General features: G+C 39.7%; 4 protein-coding genes across 11 annotated transcripts in view; 2 read left to right on the top strand and 2 right to left on the bottom strand.

Moving 5' to 3' along the window:
* Positions 1-2,559, bottom strand: part of grm5a (glutamate receptor, metabotropic 5a) — a 28,452-nt gene extending 25,893 nt beyond the window's left edge. The window contains 1 exon segment of the mRNA XM_058789769.1: positions 407-2,559. Within this exon segment, the coding sequence (XP_058645752.1) occupies positions 407-1,091 (685 nt within the window). The 5' untranslated portion in view covers positions 1,092-2,559.
* Positions 2,560-4,303: 1,744 nt separating this feature from the next.
* On the top strand, positions 4,304-7,470 carry kpna7 (karyopherin alpha 7 (importin alpha 8)). The gene is made up of 10 exons (XM_058788679.1): positions 4,304-4,519; positions 4,611-4,751; positions 4,825-4,910; positions 4,991-5,259; positions 5,424-5,506; positions 5,587-5,850; positions 5,921-6,154; positions 6,670-6,852; positions 6,962-7,108; positions 7,223-7,470. The coding sequence occupies exons 1-10, from the start codon at positions 4,454-4,456 to the stop codon at positions 7,310-7,312; spliced, it is 1,563 nt and encodes a 520-aa protein (XP_058644662.1). The 5' UTR covers positions 4,304-4,453; the 3' UTR covers positions 7,313-7,470.
* A 602-nt stretch (positions 7,471-8,072) lies between these two features.
* On the bottom strand, positions 8,073-11,268 carry chordc1b (cysteine and histidine-rich domain (CHORD) containing 1b). The gene is made up of 11 exons (XM_058788680.1): positions 11,062-11,268; positions 10,650-10,699; positions 10,483-10,539; positions 10,231-10,388; positions 9,915-10,018; positions 9,770-9,828; positions 9,600-9,670; positions 9,367-9,472; positions 9,020-9,139; positions 8,774-8,836; positions 8,073-8,502 (listed from the first exon to the last, which is right to left on the bottom strand). The coding sequence occupies exons 1-11, from the start codon at positions 11,123-11,125 to the stop codon at positions 8,332-8,334; spliced, it is 1,023 nt and encodes a 340-aa protein (XP_058644663.1). The 5' UTR covers positions 11,126-11,268; the 3' UTR covers positions 8,073-8,331.
* Positions 11,269-11,485: 217 nt separating this feature from the next.
* The window catches only part of LOC131547898 (protocadherin Fat 3), a 55,347-nt gene continuing 46,979 nt past the window's right edge, over positions 11,486-19,853 (top strand). For 7 of the 8 annotated variants that reach the window (XR_009273051.1, XR_009273050.1, XM_058788672.1 and 4 more), the window contains exons 1-2: positions 11,486-11,842; positions 12,446-15,745. Coding sequence is in view for 6 of the 8 variants with exons in the window: in XM_058788672.1 (XP_058644655.1) it covers positions 12,463-15,745 (3,283 nt within the window). In the remaining 2 variants the exon portion in view is untranslated. Of the gene's footprint in view, positions 11,843-12,445; positions 15,746-19,853 lie in introns of those variants that run through there. The other variant, XM_058788677.1, reaches the window with a different exon arrangement.

Below are 19,853 nucleotides of genomic sequence, written 5' to 3' on the forward strand. Positions count from 1 at the left end.
GACATAAACTCTTTATGAGGACTCCTTAAAAGATGTGACATTTCCCTCTATGAATAATAAAGATATTTCGCTGTTTAGGCCAAGATAAAGGTGAATCGCAACAGACAGAGTGATACATTATCACCTAATGAAATCTGTATGTAAAATCTCTCACTTTGAGAATGTGGAAGATTTAACACTTTAAATAATAGTTTTACATGCTTTTGGAGATTTGCCTTTCTCACTGGAAGACTTTTGTGAAATACTAATGCGAGGAAGAAATTAAACCTCCAGAACTAAAAAATGAATGGGCTCAAAAGAAAAATAAAAGAGTTGCAGGGCAGATTTAGCTCTTTTAAGAAGCGTTGTGGAAAATCTCATAGTAACCGTGAAGAAAAATACTTCCCCTAGGAAAGAGATCACGTACCTTCAGTGTGAATGGCAGATACGTAGGTCCAGTTGTATCTTTTGACGATGTCCACCATCGCTCTGGCCTGCTGGGCGTCAGAAGGCACCACCCTCATAAAGTACTTGTACAAAGACTTATCGCTGAGATCCATACTGGTTGCCGAATACGCAATCTGGGGAATGTTGAAGAGCTGAAGGAGATTCTGAACCTGGATGGCCACAGAACTGGATCCAGGTCCGATCAGCCCCACAATGGGCTTCTTCCCTTTCATGGGAGTCCCTCCATCTTCGGTTGTACACTTAGATATGCCTTCTTCCTCCTCGGCTGAGACTAGAGTGTCACGGATGAACTCAATACTCTGCTCCAGAGCCACGGCCGAATGCCAGCAGGAGTCTCTGATCTCGCAGCCCAGCGTGATGTTGGGTAGGATGTGCGGGTCCGCGTTGATGCGGTCCAGGGTGTGCATCATGGCCTCTACCCGCTGGATGCCATACTGTTCGCGTACAGCGCCGCACTTGCGCTCGTGAACCTTGTCGGCCGGCGGCTGATGATGGACGGAGAAAAGAGCCCCGATGATGATGTCGCCGGGAATGTGTGCCAAGACACGTCGCTCGCTGGCTTGGGCCTTCGCTAAAATGTCTGGCTGTGTAGGACCCAATCTGTCTCCGAGCAGCACAAACACCAGCAAATGTAAAATCCCCATTTCCTCAGCCCTCTCAGATCAGAGTGTCAAATACTGGTAGGTCCCTCATGGCATCTGAAAGAGTCACAAGAAGCAGAAATATTCAGAACAATATCCCTGGAGATCATCAACCTCCCACTGAATCACAGAGGTGCATATTTGTGAGAGTCGTGATAAGGATGAGCTGTCGCCAGGGCAACGTCTTATTCTAAAGTGTGAGGATTTTTCTGCCTTCCTCGAAATATCTCGAGATCAGGAGGAAAACAAAGTTGAAAGGCACATGAAGAAGTTCTGGTAGATCTCAGTAATGAGATGCATCATTAACAATGACCTGTTGGAAACAAAGAACATGTAAATCTTTAAATATGTATTGATTCTGATTCATGTATTCGTTCAGAATCAAAACCTCAGAGATTTTCCACAACACAGAGACCCAGAGGATAATGATCTTATGCAGATTTCCAGCCACTGAATATTTATATTGCCTCTTTAACCTCTTTTCATTACTGTAAATTAATTATTAGTTTCATTAAAATGAGTTACACAGTTTAGAGAAATAAATACAGAATTCCCAAGAATGATTTTTAGTTACTTATATGTGAGCCATTATATCATAAAACATATTGTGGTGTTTCCTTCAGTTTACAGGGTCTGAGGGCTATATCTCGTATCACTTGGGGAAATCATACCATATGTCATGTCAAGAAAACACGGAAGGACTGTTTTTGATGTCTAACCACAATTTATAGTACTTTTTGTTGCAATAGACTGATATAAACCCACCATATGAACACAGAACCTCATGTATACTTAATAAGATTGATTCTCTGTGCTCAAAATGCAGAGCTGGTATTGGTATACAGATGCACTATTTATGTTTTTCTATTGCTAGGTTTTGCTCTCTGATTTCAAAGAAACTATGATTAATTTTTAAAGAGCAGGAATGTATATCTTCAGCTTTCCAACTCAGCAGAAAACTCTGAATTCTTCTAACACAAAATTGTTGGACAAACTTATAAAGTGCATTCTGTTCAATTGGATCCGTGACAAACCACCAACAGTTACTCAACAGTACAGACAAATGCATACTGCATAGAAAGATTGCTACGGTTGATGTACTTGTTTTCTTTTTTGTGGATGCTGTACATTAATTTATCTATGCGATTGTTCATTTAAACAACAAGTTAGAGACAAATTAATAACTGAAAAAGGTGCCAAACATAAAAGTTACTAGATTCAAGAAGCATTCGCTGCTGCCTGAGCTCTCCGTGGTGCTGAAATACAGTCTGAAGCGTCAACCATAAACCATTTGAATCAATGAATAATAATAATGTGGCGGAATACCCCTTCATATTTTGACATAACACATAACGTTACTTAAGAACTTCATGGACAAATAAAACATATGACCGTTCAAATTAACAGAAACAGGACCATGAAATTAAGCGTGAGGCATTAGACCTCTGATGAAAAAGTGTTAAATAACATCATAAATAATAATGAAATCAGCAATGATAATATAACTCACCGTTCGGTCGTTAATTTGGTCCATTGCTCGTGTTCTCACAACCGAAGTGTCTCTGGGTGTATGAGCGCGTGCGATGCGCGTTCACTTCAGCGACAACTCTCGCGCGCGTCACGTGACTTAGAAAAACATTTACATCTCATATTCATTCTCTTATCTCATATTTACATCAGTAGAGGTTTTTATTATTATTATAATTATTGTATGCCCATAAACCTCTAAGATATGTTTTAAAACTGCAAGATTATATATTTTTTTCATTGGAGTAGGCTACCCGTCCTATGTGTTTCATGAACTTCTCAACCGATTAGTTGAGGTAAATATATATATTTTAAATTAAAGGTCAGAATGAAAAGTTTCGACAATCTGGTATTTCACTTACTAGAAAACGCTTTTATTAGAATTCTTTCCCCCTAAGAGTGAGAGAAACAGCGCTGGTGCAGAATTTCTGACACTTATCTCAGTCATACGGGCACAGCGCCATCACCTGGTAAATCAGAATATTAGATTCTTTATTACAGATTAGTGCTACTTCACACCTTTTTGTTTTACAACCTCTCAGCCATTCAGTCTCAAATACCCCTTCATCAACAACAAAGCATAAATAACTCATAACTTACAGGATATCATTTCGTTTTATCAAAATTAATTGCCCATTATTTAAATGATTCACTTTTAAACCAAAACAATTGATAATACTGTGAGTGAAAAACGGACTTACGTAACTCCTTTTGAGGCTCCAGCATTGTGCCCAGACCATCTGAACTGTAAAGAAGAGAGAAGCATAAGGTAAGAAATTTAAATATCTACCTCTGTATTTTATACAGCTGTAACCCAGTATAACATATTCATTTGTAGGCTACTTGTTTTTGGGAATTACTATTAAATCACCTTCGTATATCTAGTCATACTATTCAGGCCTACATAAAATATTTAATAGTAAAATATGTAATGCTTGCAAAGATGTTTTTCTGAAGAAAATCCAACTGAGGCTGTGAATAGATGCGTTTTCAAACATTTATTATTAATAATACGCGATTTATATACAGGTTTAAGAGAAAGTTTTATAGATTTTGTGTGCATTTTATATAAATATTTTTCATGTTTTATGTACTTTTTATTAAAAGTTTTATATAATTTACATACTTTTATATGAATGGTATTTTATATATATGAAAGTGATTACAAATTAACAATTCAGTTAATCTGTAAGGTCACACATGATATCAATACAGCAATATACAGCTCCTCTATATTTTACCATATTACTATTGGCCTCTAGATGGCAATAACATACTTTTTTATTTTGTAGAAAACATTTTAAAAAGGTAAAAATCTTATTTTGGTTATCACTTGACTTTATTATTATACTGTAGTTGTGTGATCCAAAACATAAAACAACATTTTATTCACATCCTCTGAGCCAGTTGCATAAACATAGACAATATGTTAAGACTGTGTCCTAAGAACTAGTTTGACCAACTAGCAGTTAGCCAAGATAATCAGTCTCACTTTTCTGATTAAAATTGATCCGGTCTACATATTTGTAACTGACTTTAAACAGTTATGACCAGTCTACATGAAAACAAATTAGATGGCTAACTTCAGACTGGTCTAAGCAGTTTATGCAACCTGGTGTGTGGCAAGGCTACAAATTAATATCACCTGATTCTAATTCTGTTGGTCTATTTAATGCTCTTTGCAGTTGATTGCTTGTTATTGCAGTTGAGTCTGACATTGAAACATCGGTTTGGTATACTAACTCCTGCTCTCAGTTCTGTTTTATTGTTAACATTTGATATTAAAAACATTTTTTGTTGGCATTGATTAGCCTTTGGCTAGTGCTTTGAGCGTCAAAATGCCTACTGAAAATCTGTCTGATAAACGCATGTCCAAGTTCAAAAATAAGGGCAAGGAACCAACGGTGAGCTGTGCGTCCATTCTGGCAATTTTCCCTTTTAACTGTTCACACCTTAAAATCTATTGATGTCTCTACACCCTATCTGTGCTTGCAGAAAATGCGTGACCGCAGAATTGCAGAGTGCGTTGAGCTTCGAAAAGCTCAAAAGGTTGAAGGTATTATGAAGAGGAGAAATATTTCATCTGTGGGAGATGAGGAGCCTCTGTCACCTGAGTATAACACTGACAACAAACAGGTGTTTGCTAGTTAAACCTCTAATTAGAATTCAAATTTTTAGAATACTCTTAAAACTCAGTTTTTATTTTAAGGTCACATCTGAAACGATTCAAGAAATTGTTGCCAATGTGAACAGTGACTGCCCAGAGAAGCAGAGACAAGGTTGTCAAGCAGCTAGGTACAGTAACCAGTCTTAACTTCATCAATAATCTCAAAACGTTTTATAGAGCATTACAACCTTCAAATTGATGCCTACAGGAAGCTGCTTTCTCGGGAGAGGAACCCTCCCCTGAAGGAGATCGTAGAAGCTGGTCTTTTGACTCGCTTTGTGGAGTTTCTAGGAAGGAATGATGACCCCACGCTGCAGTTTGAAGCTGCCTGGTCTCTCACTAATGTTGCATCTGGCACCTCCTGGCACACACAGCAGGTGGTAGAGCATGGGGCAGTGCCAGCATTCATTGCCCTGCTGGCTTCACCAATGCTGAACATCAGTGAACAGGCTGTCTGGGCTCTAGGCAACATTGCAGGTGAGAATACTTCAATGAAACTTCATCTGCATCCTAAAAGAAAGTGGCACTTTGTACTCTAATGCTTGATGAAACTTTGGTACTTGAATGTTAAGAAGTGACGTCCTAACAACTAGTTCTGAAGATTGAAAACTGTTTGCCAAAGTGTTCATTCACCCTTTTAGGTGATGGTCCATCATATCGAGACGCCCTGATTGACTGTGGCGTCATCCCTGCGCTGTTGGCACGGCTCACGCCAGATGCTCCTGTGAGTTTCTTCGGGACACCCCACATCTCTGGATTTGCAAGTGTAAATGCACAATGTAACCCTCAATTTTTTTTTTTCAGGTGGGGTACCTTCGCAACCTTACATGGACCCTGTCAAACCTTTGTAGGAACAAGAATCCCTTCCCTCGTTTCAGTGCGGTCCAACAAATGCTCCCCTCCATAATCCAACTGCTCCACCATAGTGACAAATCCATCCTGTCTGATGCATGCTGGGCCATTTCATACCTCACTGATGGACCCAACGAGCGGATTGATGTGGTCATCAAGACTGGAATCCTTGCACGGTTGGTTGAGCTCTTGGGATTTGAGGAACTCGCTGTGGTGGTAAGTAACCTAGTGTTTTTAACTTTCTGGTGTTGAATTGCTTAAAAGGAGTTTCTCCAATATGACCTAGACACCAGCCCTACGTTCGATTGGGAATATCGTGAGTGGTTCAGACCTGCAGACGCAAGCAGCCATCGACGCAGGCGTGTTGAGTGCTTTGCCCCAGCTGATGCGACATCCTAAGTCCAGTGTTCAGAAGGAGGCAGCTTGGGCAGTGTCCAACATTGCAGCTGGACCCTGCCAACAGATCCAACAGCTCATCACGTGTGGATTGTTGGCTCCTCTAGTGGATCTCCTAAGGAATGTATGTCGTAACTGATGTTTTTCTGGCATGCTGAATGTCTTCTGCCCACACGGAGTTGCCTATAAAATGTTCTGGCTTGAATTTGATGGTTTGCTTCTAAAGCTGGGCATAAAACGAGGCCAATTATACAAACAGCCCCTCCTGGGGCTTCTTGAAGTGTTGCATTTCCATTTGGCAAAAGTATTTAACATGCTTTGTCAAATCTTTGAGGTAATTATATGGAAAAGTTGCACACATGGCTATACTGAATTTGGTCTCCTGCAAGAATTTCTGACTGTTTCTAATGTTTGCAGTTATCCATTATTTGACTCTGATAATTGCTGCTATGGTAATCTGATTTTTGCATCTGTTTGCTAATGTTTGTAAATGCTGCTATTTGGGATTCATAAATGGATGTCTATTTGGTAAACACAATGGGCAATCCATCTTCAGAGTCTACCCACTTTTCAGTGTTGTTTGACCAGGATCCGTGACTCATTGGGACACTTTTTGTACCGCTTAAAATCGTTTTGCAGGGCGACTTCAAAACCCAGCGAGAGGCAGTATGGGCAGTGACCAACTACACAAGTGGTGGGACTGTGGACCAAGTTGTTCATCTGGTCAAGTGTGGCACTTTAGAGGCCATCTTGAACTTGCTTCAAGTTAAAGACACCAAGACTGTCCTGGTCATCCTAGACGCCATAAATAACATTTTCTTGGTGAGTCCAATGTACGTGATTTCAAAAAGAATATGTAAATCCTACTGCAACTCCCAGTGCTTGGTGTTGTGAGGGATATGCTAAAATATTAACTGTGTGCCTTCCGCAGGCTGCTGAGAAACTTGGGGAGGTGGATAAGCTTTGTTTGTTGGTAGAGGAAGTGGGAGGGCTGGATCGAATTGAGTTTCTTCAAAACCATGAGAACAATGCTGTTTATCGGGCAGCTCAAGCTCTTATTGAGAAGTATTTCAGTGAGGTGGGTATCTTAAAGGATCTTGTTAGGATGGGAAATTTCTTGTCAAACACTCTTGTAATTTGTGTGCAAATGCACTTTGATCTAAAATTTATTTATTTTTTTCCCCTCCCTCAGGATGGCGACAATCCGTGTCTGACAACTGAAGCCACAGATGCAAACTTTGTCTTTGGAGCATCTGATGTCCAAAAGAGATTTGACTTCTGATTTCTTTTATTAAAAAGCTTCAACTGAATAAATATTTTTGCATTATATTCTGGCCTATTTCTTTTGCGCTCAGATTTCAGGGCAAGGCAGTTGTAAAAATTTGTACAAAATAATTTAATATGGCCATGCTGGCAAGGTAGCCTAGTTTGATTCTTGTAGGCCCGGTTTCACAGACAGGGCTTGCACTAAGCCAGGATTAGGCTATAGTTCAACTAGGACATGTAAGTAATTTTATAAACCTGCTTAGAAAGTCATTACTGGGGTGCATCTTGAGACAACACAAAGGCACTACTATATTTTATGATCAGTCAGTGGAAGTTTCAGTTGAAATCAGTTTACATTTTAGTCTAGGACTAGGCTTAAGCCTTGTCTGAAACGAGGGGGTAGCTAACACCAGAGCCACTTTAGTGTCATAAGCCTCATCACAAATGGCCTGTTTTGTTGACTGTACACATGGGTAACACTGGTTTTGTGCCATCATTAGTGTAAAGCTGGCTATAGGGGTGTATGACCAGACTTACAGTACTCAACCCCCCCACCCACCAAAAAAATCAACCCTTGTAAAAATTCTGGTCTGTTACATGCCATTTTAAATTGGTGAATTGCAACCGTTTCACAGCACTTGTTTTGAACGGCAAGTAATCTTTCACAAGAAAATGTGCACCTTTCACCTTGACATCTTTGCAATTATGAACTCTTGCTCTGGATGAATTAATATTAATGAACGCAGCTTCAATGACTATTTGCACTGGCAAAAACAAAACAGTGGAATGTTCCATTTACTACAACTGCACACATTTTGGTCAATCAAAATACTGTATTAAGAGTAACTTGGTTCTTTGAAAAACCCTCTAAACATGCCCTGTACAATAAATCTATAGTTTGTCCTTGGACAAACATGAAGAGCTTTCAGAATTTATATAACACATTCATGCTTCATTATGTATCAAAACTTAAAACCAGAGAAAATGATTCCCACTCCTATTCAGAGAATAGTAGTTCTCTTACAGTCTCTTAATTTAATCATCACATTCATCCTCACTGTCATCATCTTTTTCCTTTTCTTTTTCCTTTGGTGGAGCAACTGGTGGAAGATCTAGTCGGGCCCATGACATTGGTTCTGCCTTCTTCAACACGACCTCAATTTTGGTAGCCATCATGTTCACCAAACTTTTACTTGCATCAATTACCTAAAGGAAAAAGCAAATGGAAAAGACTTAGAATAATCAAATAATTTGATGCATTACTTGTATTGTGGTGCTGAAGTTTCTGTTAAAGCAATAAGCCTCAAAAAGCTGTGATTTACACTGATTTTAAAACAGCTAAGTGGTGTTGACAGGAATGACGTGGAGTGGAAACCCCCTACGACTATACATTACATATTAAAATATTAAATACATTGTATACGCTTCAGCTTTAATGAAAGAGTTTTATATACGTACTCTAAAAGGCTATACTTACCCCCCACAAACTGATCTGCTGTTCAAATTCTTTCTCTCCTTCAAATATAATGTGGATTTTGAGCTGCAAGAATAAAATACATTTTAAATTAGTGCTATGCAGAATCTTGCAAATAAATGTAAAATTATACAGTAAAATATTGAGTACAGGAGTTAGTCATTTAAAAAAAAAAAAAAAAAACACACCTATGAGACTTTCTATGTAATGTCAGCATAAAATCCAACAGAAATGACCTTGGTGCCTTACCACAGTGCTGTTCCCATCCACTGAGCTCAGCTCTGGTACTGAATTTTTGGCATAAATGGAAATGATGACCTGACTTCCTGTTTGGTGCCAATCAAACCTGCATGGCACAACCTTCTTTCCCTATGTACACATAGAAAAATGGCATCCTCTGCTTTATTAGAATTCGCATGTAAATGTATTCAACATTATGGCCTTCAACAAATTATATGTTCATTTGAAACTTGGATATTGGCCTGCAAAAGGCCAGATTCTCTAAAATGTTTTATTGGACAGGATGTGAAAAAACTAAAAAATCCAATTAAAGTAATATAGTGCTTTGACTTTTAAATCTCATGGTAGACACTTACTGTATCTTTTTTCTTCCACTGATGCTTTCCTCGGGTACAGCCCTCCTGAGACAGAAACGTGTTGAAGTCTGAGGTTTTCCTCTTACAGCAGCTCCAATATTTCATCCTTTTATGAGGAAGGATAAAAAGAGGAATTAATTGCAGAATCCGTGGATATATCTGAAATTTCTCCATTTACACTTTTCTAGTACTTTTTAGTAGTAGTATTCAGTTTTGATCTGACACTAATTTACCCTTCATGGAAGATAGGTACACCAGCATGATACAAACATGTGTCTTCATCACTGTCTGGTCCGTTGAATGTCTGAAAAACAGAATAATGAGAATCCATTGTTTATTATAGACCAAAGAGACTCAACGTGCCATGGATTCTAATCGGAGAAACAGGCAGAGAGAACAGTACCTTACTGCAGCCTCCATTCTTACAGGACGTCCCTATCTTAATTTCATCACTATCCTCCTCTATAATACAAGAAAGAGAATAAAATGCATCAGAATAAAAGACAAATATAGAAAGGTGGGGAAAAGGATGGTTGGGCTATTCTTACCCTTTATCTCCTGTGCATTTTCCTCAGTTAATGTAAGCTTTTCTAAAGCCTGTTTGAGCGAAGGAAAGATCTTCTGTTGTAGAATGCAGAAAGGCTCATCTGGACTACAAAGACAATTAAAAAGGGCTGTTTTCAGTCATTTATCCTTAAGAGGTCGTAACGTCAATGTGGGTTTTGGCTGGGTGAACTGTTAATGAGAAGAACTTGTTCTCTATAGTAGATTTAATGCTGCATTACTTCATCTTCTGAACATCTGAAATAATGAGCCAGAAAATACAAATAGGGAAGACCCTGTCCTCTTCAAGTGTGCTTTTACCTTGGTCGCTGAATAGACTCTAGAGGTTTTGGTGCTTGGGTGATGCATTCATTAAACTTTGGCTTCACATCATTCACACTCTTTTCCACAGAGGACTTCACTTCTGGTTTAACAGGCTCAGAGGGCTTCTCCTGATTATGAGGGCCTTTCGTGCAACCCTAAAAGATTTATAAAAACTGTTTTAAGACTCCAGCCACAACTCTATCTATGCAAACGCTCAACGCTTCAGTCTAATCACATACAAGCACTCACAGCAATACTGAGGAAATCCGAAAAGTCAGTTGTTCGTCTCTTGCAGCAAGACCAACCCTGGGAAGCAATGAAAGACACGATTTAACGGGTTTAACTATGAGTAACATAACAATGGAAAGGTTAAATTTCACATGAATAAGTAAACTGATCTTCTTGCATGCCCATACCTTCAATGCATCATGAAACACTGGTACTCCGGGGTGGTATGTGCATGCGTCTAAGGATAAGAAGTGGTTGATAGCGTGAAATGTAACGTCAGAAGAATATAGTCACATGTCAGTGTAGATCAAGTTTGCTACTCCAACAAATGCCTTCTATGAACTTAATAATCATTTACTAAATCGGAGCTACTGATTAAGCATCATTCAAACGTTAATGACCAGCATTGTAAATGCCTCCTTAAATGAACATACCAAATGACGTTTAAATAAAATTAATATGGGACTCTTGAGAGGCGGTCGTGTTTCGGTAATGCTAGATGTATATAAATAAATGTTATTAAAGACAAAAGGTTTGTTTCTGCATTTATCCGGCTATCTACCATAGCAATCCGGCTATCGTTTGTTTGTTAAGTCTTACCATTTGAATTCTTGTCGGGATCAAAACGTTGTCCACATCCCTTATTATAACACAGTACAGACATAATGTATGACAGAAATTAAACGTATACTGTACAACGTGGTCAAGAGGGAATGATCCAAAGTCTTGACTAGCTTGCTACTGCGGCTTCCCGTCGTAAGGTTCCTTCCGGAATCTTTCGTCAATTTCCGTAAATGATCGAGCAGCACTTCGGCTACAATCGCCTATTTTCGGATTGTCTCGGAATTAGTTGGAATGATTGGATCACAGAGTGAGAGATGGGATGCACCACCTAACGGAGTTGTGAATTAAAAACACAGACAAGGCAGTGCATGAAAATGAACCCTGTTCAATTCTATTTCACGCCGTCACATCATTTTTTATTTTTTTTTCCGCGAAGAAAAAATCTAATTATTATCATGAATATTTTTTTTTATGTTGCAATAATCCTAAATGCGTTTTGAATGATATTCTAAAGAACATCAGTATTGTTTTGCGCGCTCTGTTTAGCGTAAACACATTGATCTAATTGTCTAATGTTTGTGTGAGACGAGGTTTAGATCGTTTTGTTGCCATGGGACAGCAGCAACAACGGTTTCGTTTGCGCATTCACGGGACAGCGTGCACTCGTGAGCGCGCTTTAGGAGGTGCGCGCTCCGCTGATTACAGTCAACTGTGAGTGGCACTGAGTCCTGTATGGCAAAGAAGTGAAGGATGTAGTTTCACAAAGCGGGCTCTTGGATGTCTGCAGAGCAGAGATTTCTTTCTCCCTAAGCCAGAGGTAAGAGCTCATTCACATATTTTGATGCACTAATTATCGGAGAACAAGTGACTGCTCGGTCTCAGTAACAACATCTTTTACTAGAGTCCACAGCGTTGAAAGTTTCCTTTGATTACAATCGTATTTTAATAGAGACTCGTGCGTTCATTAAAGAGAATCGGTTTTGTTTGACATGATCAAAGTTATTTACTTCAAATGCAATACAAAAATATAATGCGAAACTAGGTAATGTGTCATTTATTCACATTTTTTCTTGTTGCACTTTACTTTCAAGAACATTTAAATATTATTTAAATATTATTTGTTTTTACCTGTATGTCACACGTATACGGCTATTAACCCTCATTTTTGCTCTTCGTTGCTGTTATCAATCTTGCAGTGAGATTACCATCTAACTCGCTTGTCAGTGTTTTGTGAAAGGGTATTACTGAGTCCATTGAGAACAGGGGTCAGGTATTTATTTATTTTTTGACAATTTAATCCAAACCAAGGGCTTCTTAATAAATAACTGCCTTCACATTTATGTGAGCAATAGGATATGTCTTTGTGAGATGAATGCTCTAGATTGAAATGGTTTACTGCATATATATCTCTCTTTTGCAGGATAACTGGATGATGGCATGGCTATAAACAGCTGCCCTGGGGGGAGTATGAGGATCTGTCTCACCAGTTTCTCCTTATTGCTCCTCCACCTGCTTCCTTGTTTGGGGCAACTGCAGGAGCCAGGGTCCTCTTCCTTTCAATTTACCGCCTCAATCTACAATGCCACCATTTATGAGAACTCTGCAGCTCGGACATACATTAGGACTGAGGTTAAAATGGGGATTCCTCTATCAAAGTCTGGTCTTTTGGACATCAAATATTCCATTGAATCTGGAGACGATGAAGGGCTGTTTCAGGCTGAGGAATTTGTGTTGGGGGACTTTTGCTTTCTCCGCATACGGACTAACGGTGGGAATGCTGCCATCCTGAACCGTGAAGTGCAGAATAATTATACATTAACGGTGAGGGCTACCGGCAAAGGCGGGCTGGAGGCTTTCGTGACAGTTAATGTGCAAATTATGGACATGAATGACCTCCGACCTTTGTTCTCACCCACTTCCTATGCCATTGATATTTCAGAAAGTTCTCCACTGGGAGCAAATGTGGCTCAGGTGACTGCCACTGACGCAGACATCGGCTCCAATGGCGAGTTTTACTATTTTTTCAAAGAAGACGTGGAGGAGTTTGCAGTCCACCCAACCAGTGGGGTGGTATCGCTCACAGCCAAGCTAAATGCAGATAAGAACAGCAGATTTGACCTTGAGGTTTTAGCAGTGGATCGTGGAATGAAGGTTTATGGGAACAGTGGTATTAGCAGTACAGCCAAACTAGTAATCAGTGTTGTGCGTATCAATGAGTTCGCTCCAACGCTGACTGCAGTCGCACGTTACCCTTTAATATTAGACAAAGAGCCAGTTTACGCCATTGTTACTGTAGAAGATTTGGACGAGGGACCCAATGGAGAAATTGAATGGGTTGCCATCATTGCAGGTGACCCTCAGGAGCAGTTTGTCTTTGACAGAGCTCCACTTGGAAATGAATACAAGCTGAAGACATCTGAACCAGTCAACTGGGATAAATTTCCTTATGGTTGCAATCTCACTTTTCAAGCCAAAGACCGAGGAACACCACCAAGACTCTCCAACACTCAGTCTGTTCAGCTCTTAGTGAAAAAACCACAGTCCGTGCAGGTGAGTTTCGAAAAAAAGATTTACAAAATCTCAATTATTGAGATTGCACCACCAGGGACCATAATAGAGACTGTGAGGATATCTCCAAGACCGCCGGCCGTCAGCTATGCTCTAAGCCTGACCTCAGATTCAATTTATTTTATCATTAATCCACTCACTGGTGTCATCTCAACAGTGCAACAGTTTACCACATTAAAACAGCAGCTCTTCAATTTAGAGGTGACAGAGACAGTAAGTGGCATGACAGCAAAGGTGCAAATCACGGTTGAGGATGCTAACGACAACTACCCAGTGTTTACCAGCACATCTTACGAAGTCTCTATCAATGAGAGCGTCCCAATTGGCACTGTCATTTTAATGATATCAGCGGTGGATGATGATAAAGGTGATAATGGGTGCATAACATACAGCATAGCCAGCTTTCAGCCCCTTCCATTTATCATCAACCAAAATACAGGAGAGCTGACGACATCCAAAGAACTGGATTTTGAATCGTCTTTAGAGACATATGTGTTCGCCATCCGAGCCTCAGACTGGGGATCGCCTTACAGACGAGAAAGTGAAGTTAATGTCACGGTACAAGTGTTGAACATTAATGACAACCAACCTCTTTTTGAGCGTGTGTCATGTAAAGGTACGATAGGACGCGATTTTCCTGTGGGTCAGACGATCATCATAATGTCTGCCATTGATATCGATGAGCTTGGGTTGGTTAAATATAAGATTCTGTCTGGAAATGAGCAAGATGTCTTCATTCTTAACCCGGACTCTGGGATGTTGTCATTAAAAAGACCCCTCTCTTCAATGAGTGTAAAGAATGAACAGTTCAACTTGAAAATAGCTGCGTCAGATGGCGAGCTGCTCTCCGCACCCACCTTTGTAAATATATCAGTGGTCAGAGGCAGAATGCCAGCAAGAAGTTTCAATTGTCGAGACACAAAAGTTGCACAGAAGTTAGCTGAGAAACTTCTGAAAAGAGCCACTGCCATTAGCAAATCCAAAGTGGAGGAAGGCTACACAGATCTATTTTCTGTCAACAGACAGACGCCTCAGTTTGAATCCTTTCCGTCCGACATTGTAGTTCGTGAGGACATGCCCGTGGGAGCCAGTGTCCTTCAAGTGAACACAAATGACGGTGACACAGGCTTCAATGGTCGCATTCTGCATGCCATATCAGATGGGAACATTGACAGCTGCTTCAATATTGGCATGGAAAGTGGCCTAATATACATCTATCAGCCACTAGACCGTGAACGATCAGATCGGTACCTTCTCAACATAACTATCTATGACTTGGGTGTTCCACAGAGATCCAGCTGGAGATTGCTGACAGTTATCATTGATGATGTGAATGATAATAGCCCAAAATTCTCCCTTGAGAGCTATACTGCCATTATATCAGAGAATGCAGCTATCGGCAAGGAAGTGATCCAGGTCACAGCCTCAGATGAAGATCTCGGTCAGAACGGTGAAATCTCATACACCTTGTTAACAAACATCCCTTTATTTGCCATTAACAGTGAGACTGGCTCCGTTTATGTGTCTAGTCAGTTGGACAGGGAGTCCGTCTCGGATTTCACCCTCAAAATTCAGGCCAGGGATAAGGCAGAAAGAGGGAATCAGATGTTCTCAGAGACAACACTGAGAGTCTACCTCGAGGATGTAAATGACTGTGCCCCAATGTTTATTCCCAGGAGCTACAGTTGTCGTGTGTTGGAGGACCTTCCTATAGGTGCAGTTATAGCTTGGCTGCAAACGCAAGATCCTGACATTGGATCTGGAGGATGGGTGAGATACTCCCTACCCAATGATTTCAATGGAACATTTAAGATCCATCCTGAAAGTGGTGCCATTAAGGTGGCCAAAGACCTGGACTATGAGAAGCAACAATTTTACAATCTCTCGGTGGTTGCAGAGGACTTGGGTTTTCCAGTCAAGCTTCGCTCTGAGTCTTATCTTGAAGTGGAAGTCATTGACGTGAGTGAGAACCTCAACGAGCCGTATTTCTCAGAATTTGCAGTGAGGGGCACTGTGAAGGAAAACTCTCGGCATGGAACAAGTGTCCTCCAGGTGACTGCTCAAGATGATGACAAGGGCAGAGATGGAGTGATCAGATACTCTATCAAAGCTAGAAGTGGTCTTGGAAGGTTCTCCATTGATGAAGAAACAGGTATCTATAGTTTGATTCTTTATGTGCCTTTTGGTTGTGTTGTCTGCTATTCTTTGTCTTTTTTGAAGACTAACCAGTCCTGAGTCGATGCTTGCACAATAAAACAAAACCTGTGAAAATGGTTGTGAATTTATGCCCTAACATTTTACTGCAGTGTGCTGACTGAATGGTATTAAAAGGTCACGGTGACGTTATTTCTCTTGGCAATGAATTTGTGCTCTGAGTCTACAATTGCCTCTGAAATTGCCGCCACTGGAGAAGACCACTGACCTAGAAAGGTAGGACTTGACCTCTATGTGGCTTGAAACAGTGTTCTTCTGTGATTTTCACAGTCTGTAATTTTCAAAATCTGTGAGATCTGGCATTTGCTGTGAGATCTGATATTTGCAACACTGAAAAAATGCTTGGTTGCTTAGCTACGACTTATGTGGTGCCAGCTTCACTATTAATTACAACTAATGACTATTGATTAGAGAACTACAACGGGCAGTAGGATGTAACTGTGGTCCTCCATTCACATGTCAGCTAATTAGTCTGAGCCTGTTAATCAGGCCCCTGTTTAAAGTAAGCAAGTGGTGCACGCTTGTGCCAGAACCTCAAATGAGCATGGAATTTCCACAGAGAATTGAATGCCCTACCAGCAGCAAAAGACAAGTTGTAGGGGAAGCGGATACATGAGAACAAGAGTTGTCTTTCATCTTCAAAGTAAAACCTCAGGGACAAGTAAGGACAGTGGCTTTGGCTCAGCACGCCCACTACATATCCGCCTACCGAGATCCATTTAGCTGCCATGTTGCTTGGTGTGTTATGAGTCCTTGTCATTGTCACTGGACTTTTGAGATGACTGAAAGTGGGCAGTTCATGCAATAGACTTCTAAACAAGTGGAAATCAAAGCCACTTGATCTTGTCCACCAGTTGAAACGTATTGGGTTGAAGTTGTGTGTATGTAAAGTGATTCCTATATATGAAGTCTCATTGCTCAGACGCAAGAGTGAACTAAAAAGGCTGGTGGGATTTATGAAGGCCTTATCGGCAGAGCGCTCTGCTGCTTTGAGCAGGCATTGGTATTCCTACCCACACTTTGGGAAATAAATCAGAGTGCACTCTCACTCAGACGCCTGTCGAGAAACAAGTTCAGCTCTAATTTGCCTCTGAGATTTGGCCTCTTTTTCTCCAGAGTCAGGTTAAGTCCTTTATGTCAAAATCTCTCAGACACCTATGCAGAGGGCTGCTTGTGCTTCACATCCCCACACACTGCACAAGACTGATGTATTCTGTTTTTCTTTTTGAGAGATAACATATTTTTGGAGCATAAGGGAGTCGAGGATCTTTACCACAAGCCCACTTCCTCTTACAGACTTCTTGAACTTTGATTGTAATTCAGGGGAGATATCAAGGGTTTTCCTATTGATGCCTGCATGGCATACAGAGGAAACTTCTCTCAGACCGTAACAAAGATGCAGATTTGGAGTAGAATGAAAGAGACAGGGCAAAGATTTATGCTGAAAGAGAAAAATGCCTTTTCAGCATGTTTAGGCACAGTGCTTGTGAACTCTAGATAATTCAAGATTCCTGGCATTAAAAGAACTGCCCTTGATCTTGTTTGTAGACATGAAGGATGAGTTGATGGCTTAGTTCTGCTTGATTATGTTCTAAATTCAGGACAAACTATGAATATTTGATTGTTTACATCTTAAAATATGAACTACAGTTTTTCTCAAGGAATTTGAAATTAAAATGGTGACGACAAATGTTATGAATATTATGAAGTTGCATTATGGCTACCGTTTCACTTGCAGAAAAACATCTGCTGTTAAACTAAATGGCATGCGTGTCAATGTGCCTTGCATTTGAAATGGTTATAATTTGCAAGTTCTTGGAGGATAATTGGGGCCTCTCTGTGATATTGCTAACCACAAAACACATAATCATCCTTTTAAGTCTGTTGCAGTTGAAGGACACGGCACCGATTTTCTGCCTTCTAGCTCCATAAGCTGTCCTTGATGTTTACAATACACACCTGTTGGTTGACTCTCACGAATAATGATAAATGCTAAAAGCAATGGCTTGTAAAGCTAAAGACGCAGATGGATTTAGTGCTGCTTTCAATGACATGATCAGTAATTTGAGATTCACAATCAGCTGAAAGCCAATTGCAGCGTGTCAAATCGTTTGCATTGCTCTAGTCCCTTTCGCGACAGCAAATTAGATTCTCGTGTTCAAATGCTTTACAAAATCAGGCACTTAGTGTAAATCTGTGTCTCTTTAATTTGAGCTGGGACAGGCCTCGTGTTTTGTAGAATTTCTGAGCCTCAGCGTCAGAACCTGTGGGACTCCATCAAAACAACCTCAGCTTCAAAGCTAGGATCTTTGAATCAAAACTGTGGAAAACATGTCTGAGTCTGTAGAGTCCTGTTCCAGACAGCATTGAAATCTTGTCACTTTTTTTATGCCATCTGTCATATTTCTGACACGACTGATGTGGTTTCTCGGTATATGAATGTACGTAGAGTGCTGTATTCTCAATGTGATCATTAATTGCTGTGTGACCTATACATTTACAGCAGTTTGGCATAAAGGTTTTTTTTTTATTATGATGAAAGTGTGTAATGTGATATGATGACATCAATTAACTTTTTGTTTCAGCACTGAGGTTATATAATTATCTCATGTATGGGTTTAAAAAGCGAACTTCATACATTTTTAACATCTTGGCGAATTTCAAAGGTTGTTTACTCCTGGAAAACTCTACGTTAGGACATGCTATGTTTTCTATATTCCCTGAGAGCATGTGCAAGATGTGAATGTAATGAGTACTTTTGGCTGCATTTCAGACTGAATTGCACCCCAATTTACTCCTATTGCAGTATAAAAAAAAATCCTGCATGTTTAAAAGCAGAAGAAACGGCTCATTAGTGAACCTTCTCTCCATCCATCAAATTCAATTTAACTGGAACTATCTAGATTAATTGGTACACTTTTCATTTAACCCTCATTTTCTGTTTGGGTCTGAAAGGCTCCTATTTTTAGCTCAAATTGCTTATCATTTAAGTGCCAGGTTGATACGTGTTGACTTTTGCTAATCTTATGAGAAATGATCATAAAGAAACCTTTCAGCTTGATAACCTGCTTTAAATGGACCAATCTTATTTAGTGCCTATCTGAAAGTCTTTATGTCTTAACGTTATTTATGACCTAAATTAAGGTTTAATCATTTATTTCTGCTGGGTTTTGATTAGTCATTGGAAGACTGGAGGGATTGAAGACCGAAAAAGAGGTTAATTTCATTTCAATTTATTATTTTTACATGTAGCCTACATGTTTAGGAATTCTGTGACTTTAGACATACAGTAATAGTGGTTTAGAGTTGCAAATTCACATACTACTCTTAATATTTCTCATATATATCTCATATTGCATGCTATTGTATAATATATGTGATGTTTTCACACAAAAATTAAAAATCAGGTTTCTTTTGTAATTTATTATAAATAAAGTAAAAATGAGATTGTATTGACACATGAGCAGCTGGCAAATGAGAGGTCTGCAACACAATCATGTAAACGCATAAAAACTGTTTATTGTGGTTTGATAATAGAGTGCTGCAGGGGTGACTTTTTTTTTGTAGGCCAAAACCCAGAAATGAGTTAGCATTTTAGCACTTCCAATTCCATTGTCCTAAAGTCCTGAAGGGATTTTTGAACGGCTTTATGTTTAAATGCCAGAAATAAGGTCTGTGGTTAACACAAGCTCAAGGTATTTTCACATTCTATTCTAGGACTTCCAATACATTAGTAATACCCCTTGCGAGTTTTTATGGCACACTGGCATAGTTTGGGTCATAGGTCATAGTTTGGGCATATTTTATGCAAGTTGCTAGCTGTGGGCAAGCTCTCCCTCATTATAATCCAGATTCAACATTAGAAGAGCAGGTAAATTTATGGGTGCATACACCCGTTGTGAATCCGTCTGAAATTTTGCATGAGAACGAACAAACAAAATATTATACAAAATTATTAGTGGACGAGGCCAAAGTACTCTTTAAGACTTTGTTCGTCTGATTCATCTGTATATTTTGTGGTCTCGCTCTCTGTTTAACAGGCTATT

The sequence above is a fragment of the Onychostoma macrolepis genome, chromosome 10, assembly GCF_012432095.1.
Source record: "Onychostoma macrolepis isolate SWU-2019 chromosome 10, ASM1243209v1, whole genome shotgun sequence".
Taxonomy (NCBI): domain Eukaryota; kingdom Metazoa; phylum Chordata; class Actinopteri; order Cypriniformes; family Cyprinidae; genus Onychostoma; species Onychostoma macrolepis.

What these genes read in the sequence shown, in the direction of transcription:
- kpna7 (XM_058788679.1), top strand. Translation starts at nt 4,454, where the DNA reads ATGCCTACTGAAAATCTGTCTGATAAACGCATGTCCAAGTTCAAAAAT. An exon ending in GGCTCTAGGCAACATTGCAG is followed by an intron (nt 5,260 to 5,423) that starts GTGAGAATACTT and finishes TCACCCTTTTAG; the next exon opens with GTGATGGTCCATCATATCGA. An exon ending in TAGTGGATCTCCTAAGGAAT is followed by an intron (nt 6,155 to 6,669) that starts GTATGTCGTAAC and finishes ATCGTTTTGCAG; the next exon opens with GGCGACTTCAAAACCCAGCG.
- chordc1b (XM_058788680.1), bottom strand. Translation starts at nt 11,125, where the DNA reads ATGTCTGTACTGTGTTATAATAAGGGATGTGGACAACGTTTTGATCCC. An exon ending in AGAATGGAGGCTGCAGTAAG is followed by an intron (nt 9,671 to 9,769) that starts GTACTGTTCTCT and finishes TCTGTTTTTCAG; the next exon opens with ACATTCAACGGACCAGACAG. An exon ending in AGCAGATCAGTTTGTGGGGG is followed by an intron (nt 8,503 to 8,773) that starts GTAAGTATAGCC and finishes TTTTTCCTTTAG; the next exon opens with GTAATTGATGCAAGTAAAAG.